At 43.8% G+C, this 11005-nt stretch overlaps 1 protein-coding gene across 1 annotated transcript; it reads right to left on the bottom strand.

Moving 5' to 3' along the window:
- Positions 1 to 840: 840 nt before the first annotated feature.
- LOC311121625 (uncharacterized protein) lies at positions 841 to 9542 on the bottom strand (the record flags this gene model as incomplete). Its single annotated transcript, XM_084196088.1, has 3 exons — positions 8457 to 9542; positions 8224 to 8402; positions 841 to 983 (listed from the first exon to the last, which is right to left on the bottom strand). Coding segments are annotated over exons 1-3 (1292 nt in total), but the record flags the coding sequence as incomplete, so codon positions are not given.
- Positions 9543 to 11005: the final 1463 nt, after the last annotated feature.

Raw genomic sequence — 11005 nt, 5'->3', positions numbered from 1 at the left:
CCTGGTTCGAATCCAGGCTCTGTCGCAGCCGGCCGCGACCGGGAGACTCATGGGCGGCGCACAATTGGCCCAGCGTCGTCCAGGGTAGGGGAGGGAATGGCCGGCAGGGATGTAGCTCAGTTGATAGAGCATGGCGTTTGCAACGCCAGGGTTGTGGGTTCGATTCCCACGGGGGGCCAGTATAAAAAATAAAATAAAATATTCACTAACTGTAAGTCGCTCTGGATAAGAGCGTCTGCTAAATGACTAAAAAAAAAAAAAAAAAAAAAAATTAGATTAATACAATCAAGACATGATGTGTATTGAGTAACCAGTTGTTATAACAACAACCAATCACGATGACATTTCACTCATTTAGCAGACGCTCTTATCCAGAGCGACTTACAGGAGCAATTAGGGTTAAATGCCTTGCTCAAGGGCACACCAACAGATGTCTCACCTAATCGGCTCGGGGATTTAAACCAGCGACCTTCCGGTTACTGGCTCAACGCTCCTAACCGCTAGGCTAACTTCCGCGCTATCTTTCGGTGTTTAGGAAACACATGGTCATCTTCTGTCTTCAGACTGTTTGTGTAGATCAGTTGCCAAAGCAGAGTCTAGTCTAGCTGTGCGGTGAATCTGAGATAGGAACTATGTAGATGCATTGATAATGTCCATGTTTATATGTTTATACTCTTGCTAGCGCCACTTTATACATGTTGCTATCTGCTCCAGCCTACACTTCCTGTAGCGCCATATTATGCAGCTCTCAATACTGCTGTTCACAGGCATTGATAACAGGCATCCCAGGGTGTAGCCTGTGGAGAACCAATGGGAGGGAGGGCTTGCTCTCAGTGTTACCGACTGAGGCCCCATGGTGGGCATGCAGGGCTGGAGCGACCTGGGGGGGGTGTGGAAGAAGGGGAGGGGGGGGGGGGGGGGGGCTTGCTCTCCATGTTACCTGACTGAGAGGCCCCGTTGCGGGCATGCAGGGCTGGGGCAACCTGGGGGGTGTGGATAGATGGAGGCCCACTCAGTACCTTTAGTCATGGGTCAGCCTCTCAGTACCTTTAAATCTCTCTCTCTCTCTCTCTCTCTCTCTCTCTCTCTCTCTCTCTCTCTCTCTCTCTCTCTCTCTCTCTCTCTCTCTCTCTCTCTCTCTCTCTCTCTCTCTCTCTCTCTCTCTCTCTCTCTCTCTCTCTCCCTCCCTCCCCTTCATCGTTCTCTATAAGAGACAAGTTGCATTTCATATTTCGTACCCCAATACAATATCTGTGTGATGTTGTGGTGTGGAGCAACAACAAAGTGTTTTGGGGAACAACAAAGGTTTATATTTCCATGTCCGCGTCCCAAGTTGCACCCTATTCCCTATATACAGTAGCGCACGACTTTGGATCCGAGCCTTATTGGCCCTGGTCATTAGTAATACACTATATAGGGAACAGGGAGCCATTTGGGACTTAGCCCCCATGTTGAACCTTGACACATTTTAAAGGCTTTGATTGGGTAAGGAATTCCTCTTTGATGTGTGATGGGAGGGGGGATTTTTATTTTTTTTTCCTCTCCAACGCTGAGGGATTTGGATAATTTAGACGTTAGGGACTTGTTTATGCCCCATGCATTAAGCATCTTAAAGCAAACACAGTTAGCTTTCTGCTTTCTGTCTTTTATGACCATTGTTTTAGCTCCATTACGACTCCATGCTCGTATGTGCTGCTAGTAATGCTGCATTAGGATGTGTGTGAAGAGATGGAGCCTATATCATGCGTTTTAACGATCTCTCCACGGACTTGAGGAAATATGTTTTGGAGCTGTATTTCTTCAAAAGCTATAGGATCCTATAGAATAATGTTATATTGTAGTTCTATGCAAAAAACTACCGAATATATTGTAGTTCGTTGTCAGTTGTTCTGTTTATAGACCAGGCAGATCTGGACAGGCTCATTAGACCAGTACCCCTCCCCCTTTCTTGATCACTGTCTAACATATTGTGGTCCTCTGTAGCTCAGCTGGTAGAGCACGGCGCTTGTAACGCCAAGGTAGTGGGTTCGATCCCTGGGACCACCCATACACAAAAAAAAATTATGCACGCATGACTGTAAGTCGCTTTGGATAAAAGCGTCTGCTAAATGGCATATTATTATTATATTTATTGCACAACATCAATGCTTTTAGATAATTGAGGAAGAGTGAACAGGTCAATGAGTGCATAGTGCACATGAGTGGGAATTGGGATAGAGGCTGAGTCTGGACTCCAGAGAGAGAGACAGAGAAACAGGAAGTGTGTCTGAGAAATCTAAAGAGGTTATCCTGGTTCGTTCTACCGTCTTGTTTCTCTAAAGAGGTTATCCTGGTTCGTTATACGGTATTATTTATTTGTGTCCGACCAATAAGGTACGATGATCTCCATCCTCCACAGAAGGACATTAGCCATTCAGACCTCACCGTCTTAGATCAGGTCTGGGGAGGAAATGTGTCCTAACGATACAGTATGTATAAATGTTATATACTAGCCAGGCAAAGTACTTCAGATAGGAAATGGGGCCCATGGTTCTCAATCTGTGTTCTTTCAATAGCCGAAAGGCTCTCAATATAACCCTCACCCTCTCACTAAGAGAGAACAGTAGATATAACCATCACCCTCTCACTAAGAGAGAACAGTAGATATAACCCTCACCCTCTCACTAAGAGAGAACAGTAGATATAACCATCACCCTCTCACTAAGAGAGAACAGTAGATATAACCATCACCCTCTCACTAAGAGAGAACAGTAGATATAACCATCACCCTCTCACTAAGAGAGAACAGTAGATATAACCCTCACCCTCTCACTAAGAGAGAACAGTAGATATAACCATCACCCTCTCACTAAGAGAGAACAGTAGATATAACCATCACCCTCTCACTAAGAGAGAACAGTAGATATAACCATCACCCTCTCACTAAGAGAGAACAGTAGATATAACCATCACCCTCTCACTAAGAGAGAACAGTAGATATAACCATCACCCTCTCACTAAGAGAGAACAGTAGATATAACCATCACCCTCTCACTAAGAGAGAACAGTAGATATAACCATCACCCTCTCACTAAGAGAGAACAGTAGATATAACCATCACCCTCTCACTAAGAGAGAACAGTAGATATAACCATCACCCTCTCACTAAGAGAGAACAGTAGATATAACCCTCACCCTCTCACTAAGAGAGAACATTAGATATAACCATCACCCTCTCACTAAGAGAGAACAGTAGATATAACCCTCACCCTCTCACTAAGAGAGAACAGTAGATATAACCCTCACCCTCTCACTAAGAGAGAACAGTAGATATAACCATCACCCTCTCACTAAGAGAGAACAGTAGATATAACCATCACCCTCTTACTAAGAGAGAACAGTAGATATAACCATCACCCTCTTACTAAGAGAGAACATTAAATATAACCATCACCCTCTTACTAAGAGAGAACAGTAGATATAACCATCACCCTCTCACTAAGAGAGAACAGTAGATATAACCATCACCCTCTTACTAAGAGAGAACATTAGTGCAAGTTTGAAAGCCATAGTATTACATAAACCACTGGCTTAGATGGACTGAATGCAACCAACTCTACAAACTAAGAAATTAAGGCTTATTAGTTTGTATTAATAACGTCATCATTTGTTCCATGTTGAACTTCACAACTTTACTATTTAGCCAGACAAACCCCAGCTGAAACAGGACAGTAATATGCCATCGAAGGAATAACCCTTTTGATTCAGTCCCCTTTTATTTAGTAGGTCTTTCGTTCAGATTGAGACGTTACATTTTTTTCCCAGCTATATTCACAAAGATCCCATTAGTCAAAATGTTCCGGATGAACAACCAAAACAATGGAGAACAATCCCAAGATGGCTTTCTGCCTCTCTTTCACCGCAGAAAAAAATAATGCTTGTCTGATCCGATGAAGACGGAGTCAGGCGAGATACGCCACTGGGTGAAAACAACTGTGAAGAAACTCAACTCACAATGGGAGCGTCCAAAATGGCACCCCTTTCCCAAATAGGGCCCATAGGGGCACTCGTAGTGCACTTGATAGGGAATAGGGTGCCATTTGGGATGCACACGATCACATTAAATGGTCCGTTTGTCCTTAACACGCTTATGGCAGGATAGAAAAGAGACGATGGGAAATGACAACCGCTAGCTCAGTTAGCGGTTAGTGTGATGCGTTGAAGATGAGCCAGAGAGAAAAGGGTGCTTGGCGGATAGGAGTTCTCTCTCTGTCAGTAGGAGGAGCATTGGTGGATAGGAGTTATCTCTCTGTCAGTAGGAGGAGCATTGGTGGATAGGAGTTCTCTCTCTGTCAGTAGGAGGAGCATTGGTGGATAGGAGTTATCTCTCTGTCAGTAGGAGGAGCATTGGTGGATAGGAGTTCTCTCTCTGTCAGTAGGAGGAGCATTGGTGGGTAGGAGTTCTCTCTCTGTCAGTAGGAGGAGCATTGGTGGATAGGAGTTCTCTCTCTGTCAGTAGGAGGAGCATTGGTGGGTAGGAGTTCTCTCTCTGTCAGTAGGAGGAGCATTGGTGGGTAGGAGTTCTCTCTCTGTCAGTAGGAGGAGCATTGGTGGGTAGGAGTTCTCTCTCTGTCAGTAGGAGGAGCATTGGTGGGTAGGAGTTCTCTCTCTGTCAGTAGGAGGAGCATTGGTGGATAGGAGTTCTCTCTCTGTCAGTAGGAGGAGCATTGGTGGGTAGGAGTTCTCTCTCTGTCAGTAGGAGGAGCATTGGTGGGTAGGAGTTCTCTCTCTGTCAGTAGGAGGAGCATTGGTGGGTAGGAGTTCTCTCTCTGTCAGTAGGAGGAGCATTGGTGGATAGGAGTTCTCTCTCTGTCAGTAGGAGGAGCATTGGTGGATAGGAGTTCTCTCTCTGTCAGTAGGAGGAGCATTGGTGGATAGGAGTTCTCTCTCTGTCAGTAGGAGGAGCATTGGTGGATAGGAGTTCTCTCTCTGTCAGTAGGAGGAGCATTGGCGGATAGGAGTTCTCTCTCTGTCAGTAGGAGGAGCATTGGTGGATAGGAGTTCTCTCTCTGTCAGTAGGAGGAGCATTGGCGGATAGGAGTTCTCTCTCTGTCAGTAGGAGGAGCATTGGCGGATAGGAGTTCTCTCTCTGTCAGTAGGAGGAGCATTGGTGGGTAGAAGTTCTCTCTCTGTCAGTAGGAGGAGCATTGGTGGGTAGGAGTTCTCTCTCTGTCAGTAGGAGGAGCATTGGTGGATAGGAGTTCTCTCTCTGTCAGTAGGAGGAGCATTGGTGGATAGGAGTTCTCTCTCTGTCAGTAGGAGGAGCATTGGTGGATAGGAGTTCTCTCTCTGTCAGTAGGAGGAGCATTGGTGGATAGGAGTTCTCTCTCTGTCAGTAGGAGGAGCATTGGTGGATAGGAGTTCTCTCTCTGTCAGTAGGAGGAGCATTGGTGGGTAGGAGTTCTCTCTCTGTCAGTAGGAGGAGCATTGGCGGATAGGAGTTCTCTCTCTGTCAGTAGGAGGAGCATTGGTGGATAGGAGTTCTGTCTCTGTCAGTAGGAGGAGCATTGGTGGATAGGAGTTCTCTCTCTGTCAGTAGGAGGAGCATTGGTGGATAGGAGTTCTCTCTCTGTCAGTAGGAGGAGCATTGGTGGATAGGAGTTCTCTCTCTGTCAGTAGGAGGAGCATTGGTGGATAGGAATTCTCTCTCTGTCAGTAGGAGGAGATTTGGTGGATAGGAGTTATCTCTCTGTCAGTAGGAGGAGCATTGGTGGATAGGAGTTCTCTCTCTGTCAGTAGGAGGAGCATTGGTGGATAGGAGTTCTCTCTCTGTCAGTAGGAGGATCATTGGTGGATAGGAGTTCTCTCTCTGTCAGTAGGAGGAGCATTGGTGGATAGGAGTTCTCTCTCTGTCAGTAGGAGGAGCATTGGTGGATAGGAGTTCTCTCTCTGTCAGTAGGAGGAGCATTGGTGGGTAGGAGTTCTCTCTCTGTCAGTAGGAGGAGCATTGGTGGGTTAAGTAGTTGGTGATGTAGACTAGATGAAAGACGTTAGACAAAGCTGGGGAGGGAGGGAGGGAGGGAGAGGGAGAGGGAGGGAGGGAGGGAGGGAGGGAGGGAGGGAGGGAGGGAGGGAGGGAGAGAGAGAGAGAGAGAGAGACGCCCTAATTGACATTCAAATAAACCAAAACAAAGTGGTGTAAAGACTCATAACACTCAGGGCAGTGTAAAGACTCATAACACTCAGGGCGGTGTAAAGACTCATAACACTCAGGGCGGCGTAAAGACTCATAACACTCAGGGCAGTGTAAAGACTCATAACACTCAGGGCGGTGTAAAGACTCATAACACTCAGGGCAGCGTAAAGACTCATAACACTCAGGGCGGTGTAAAGACTCATAACACTCAGGGCGGCGTAAAGACTCATAACACTCAGGGCGGCGTAAAGACTCATAACACTCAGGGCGGTGTAAAGACTCATAACATTCAGGGCGGTGTAAAGACTCATAACACTCAGGGCGGCGTAAAGACTCATAACACTCAGGGCGGTGTAAAGACTCATAACACTCAGGGCGGTGTAAAGACTCATAACAGGGCTGTCATTTACTCAACTCATTTAGCCCCAGGGGCCGCATTCGGTCTTCAACGAGGTCCGGAGGGCCGCACTGAACATGTCTTATATTTCCTCGCCGTCTAAAAGATAAAATAATAATTAACTGACATATAGTAGATCTATGTATTAACCGGCCTATAGTAGATCTATGTATTAACAGACCTATAGTAGATCTATGTATTAACAGGCCTATAGTAGATCTATGTATTAACAGGCCTATAGTAGATCTATGTATTAACAGACCTATAGTAGATCTATGTATTAACAGGCCTATAGTAGATCTATGTATTAACAGACCTATAGTAGATCTATGTATTAACAGACCTATAGTAGATATATGTATTAACAGACCTATAGTAGATCTATGTATTAACAGGCCTATAGTAGATCTATGTATTAACAGGCCTATAGTAGATCTATGTATTAACTGACCTATAGTAGATCTATGTATTAACAGACCTATAGTAGATATATGTATTAACAGACCTATAGTAGATATATGTATTAACTGACCTATAGTAGATCTATGTATTAACAGGCCTATAGTAGATCTATGTATTAACAGGCCTATAGTAGATCTATGTATTAACAGGCCTATAGTAGATATATGTATTAACTGACCTATAGTAGATCTATGTATTAACAGGCCTATAGTAGATATATGTATTAACAGGCCTATAGTAGATCTATGTATTAACAGGCCTATAGTAGATCTATGTATTAACAGGCCTATAGTAGATCTATGTATTAACAGGCCTATAGTAGATCTATGTATTAACAGGCCTAAAGTAGATCTATGTATTAACAGGCCTATAGTAGATCTATGTATTAACAGACCTATAGTAGATCTATGTATTAACAGACCTATAGTAGATCTATGTATTAACAGGCCTATAGTAGATCTATGTATTAACAGGCCTATAGTAGATCTATGTATTAACAGACCTATAGACATTTACATTTACATTTTAGTCATTTAGCAGACGCTCTTAACCAGAGCGACTTACAGGAGCAATTAGGGTTAAGTGCCTTGCTCAAGGGCACATTAACGTCATTTAGCAGACGCTCTTAGCCAGAGCGACTCACAAATTGGTGCGTTCACCCTATAGCCAGTGGGATAACCACTTTACAATTTGGGGGGGGGGGGGGGGGTTAGAAGGAATACTTTATCCTATCCCAGGTATTCCTTAAAGAGGTGGGGTTTCAAATGTCTCCGGAAGGTGGTGAGTGACTCCGCTGTCCTGGCGTCGTGAGGGAGCTTGTTCCACCATTGGGGTGCCAGAGCAGCGAACAGTTTTGACTGGGCTGAGCGGGAGCTGTGCTTCCGCAGAGGAAGGGGAGCCAGCAGGCCAGAGGTGGATGAACGCAATGTCCTCGTTTGGGTGTAGGGACTGATCAGAGCCTGAAGGTACAGAGGTGCCGTTCCCCTCACTGCTCCATAGGCAAGCACCATGGTCTTGTAGCGGATGCGAGCTTCAACTGGAAGCCAGTGGAGTGTGCGGAGGAGGGGGGTGACGTGAGAGAACTTGGGAAGGTTGAACACCAGACGGGCTGCGGCATTCTGGATGAGTTGTAGGGGTTTAATGGCACAGGCAGGGAGCCCAGCCAACAGCGAGTTGCAGTAATCCAGACGGGAGATGACAAGTGCAGTATAGTAGATCTATGTATTAACAGACCTATAGTAGATCTATGTATTAACAGACCTATAGTAGATCTATGTATTAACTGACCTATAGTAGATCTATGTATTAACAGACCTATAGTAGATCTATGTATTAACAGGCCTATAGTAGATCTATGTATTAACAGGCCTATAGTAGATATATGTATTAACAGGCCTATAGTAGATCTATGTATTAACAGACCTATAGTAGATCTATGTATTAACAGACCTATAGTAGATCTATGTATTAACTGGCCTATAGTATATCTATGTATTAACAGACCTATAGTAGATCTATGTATTAACAGGCCTATAGTAGATCTATGTATTAACAGGCCTATAGTAGATCTATGTATTAACAGACCTATAGTAGATCTATGTATTAACTGACCTATAGTAGATCTATGTATTAACTGGCCTATAGTAGATCTATGTATTAACTGACCTATAGTAGATCTATGTATTAACTGGCCTATAGTAGATCTATGTATTAACAGACCTATAGTAGATCTATGTATTAACTGACCTATAGTAGATCTATGTATTAACTGACCTATAGTAGATCTATGTATTAACTGGCCTATAGTAGATATATGTATTAACAGACCTATAGTAGATCTATGTATTAACAGGCCTATAGTAGATCTATGTATTAACAGACCTATAGTAGATCTATGTATTAACAGACCTATAGTAGATCTATGTATTAACAGGCCTATAGTAGATCTATGTATTAACAGGCCTATAGTAGATCTATGTATTAACAGGCCTATAGTAGATATATGTATTAACTGACCTATAGTAGATCTATGTATTAACAGGCCTATAGTAGATCTATGTATTAACAGACCTATAGTAGATCTATGTATTAACTGGCCTATAGTAGATCTATGTATTAACAGGCCTATAGTAGATCTATGTATTAACAGGCCTATAGTAGATCTATGTATTAACAGGCCTATAGTAGATCTATGTATTAACAGACCTATAGTAGATCTATGTATTAACTGGCCTATAGTAGATCTATGTATTAACAGGCCTATAGTAGATCTATGTATTAACAGGCCTATAGTAGATCTATGTATTAACAGGCCTATAGTAGATCTATGTATTAACTGGCCTATAGTAGATCTATGTATTAACAGACCTATAGTAGATCTATGTATTAACATACCTATAATAAGTCCATGTACAGTGCATTCGGAAAGTATTCAGACCCCTTCCCTTTTTCCACATTGTGTTACGTTACAGCCTTATTCTAAAATTGATTAAATAAAAGGTGTTCCTCATCAATCTACACACAATATCCATAATGACAAAGCGAAAACAGGTTTATTGAAATACCTTATGTACATAAGTATTCAGACCCTTTGCTATGAGACTCGAAATTGAGCTCAGGTGCATCCTGTTTCCATTGATCATCCTTGAGATGTTTCAATTCAATTGATTGGACATGATTTGGAAAGGCACACACCTGTCTATATAAGGTCCCACAGTTGACAGTGCATGTCAGAGCAAAAACCAAGCCGTGAGGTTGAAGGAATTGTCCGTAGAGCTCAGAGACAGGATTCTGGCGAGGCACAGATCTGGGGAAGGGTACCAAAACATTTCTGCAGCATTGAAGGTCCCCAAGAACACAGTGGCCTGCATCATTCTTAAATGGAAGAAGTTTGGAACCACCAAGACTCTTCCTAGAGCTGGCCGCCCGGCCAAACTGAGCAATCGAGGGAGAATTGCCTTGGTCAGGGAGGTGACCAAGAACCCAATGGTCACTCTGACAGAGCTCCAGAGTTCCTCTGTGGAGATGGGAGAACCTTCCTTAAGGACAACCACCTCTGCAGCACCCCACCAATCAGGCCTTTATGGTAGAGTGGCCAGACGGAAGCCACTCCTCAGTAAAAGGCACATGACAGCCCGCTTGGAGTTTGCCAAAAGGCACCTAAAGGACTCTCAGACCATGAGAAACAAGATGCTCTGGTCTGATGAACCAAGCTTGAACTCTTTGGCTTGAATGCCAAGAGTCATTTCTGGAGGAAACCTGGCACCATCCCCATGGTGAAGCATGGTGGTTGCAGCATCATGCTGTGGGGATGTTTTTTCAGCAGCAGGGACTGGGAGACTAGTTAGGATCAAGGGAAAGATGAACAGAACAAAGTACAGAGAGATCCTTGATGAAAACCTGCTCCAGAGCTCTCAGGACCTCAGACTGGGGTGAAGGTTCACCTTCCAACAGAACAACGACCTTAAGCACACAGCCAAGACAATGCAGGAGTGGCTTCGGGGACAAGTCTCAGAATGTCCTTGAGTGGCCCAGCCAGAGCCCAGACTTGAACCTGATCGAACATCTCTGGAGAGACCTGAAAATAGCTGTGCAGCGACGCTCCCCATCCAACCTGACAGAGCTTGAGAGGATCTGCAGAGAAGAATTGGAGAAACTCCCCAAATACAGGTGTGCCAAGCTTGTAGCGTCATACCCAAGAAGACTGGATGCTGTAATCGCTGCCAAAGGTGCTTCAACAAAGTACTGAGTAAAGGCTCTGAATACTTATGTAAATAGAATATTTCAGTTTAAATTTTTTCAAAAATGTCTAGAAACCTGTTTTTGCCTTGTCATTATGGGGTATTGTGTGTAGATTGATGAGGGGAAAAAACAATTTAATCAATTTTAGAATAAAGGCTGTAACGTAACAAAATGTGGAAAAAGTAAAGGGGTCTGAATACTTTCCGAATGCACTGTATTACAGCCTTATA

Source organism: Coregonus lavaretus (genome assembly GCF_964263955.1).
Source record: "Coregonus lavaretus genome assembly, contig: HAP1_SCAFFOLD_5697, whole genome shotgun sequence".
Classification (NCBI taxonomy): domain Eukaryota; kingdom Metazoa; phylum Chordata; class Actinopteri; order Salmoniformes; family Salmonidae; genus Coregonus; species Coregonus lavaretus.
Note: the sequence above shows the minus strand (reverse complement) of the source record. Positions and strands in the feature narration are given on the sequence as shown.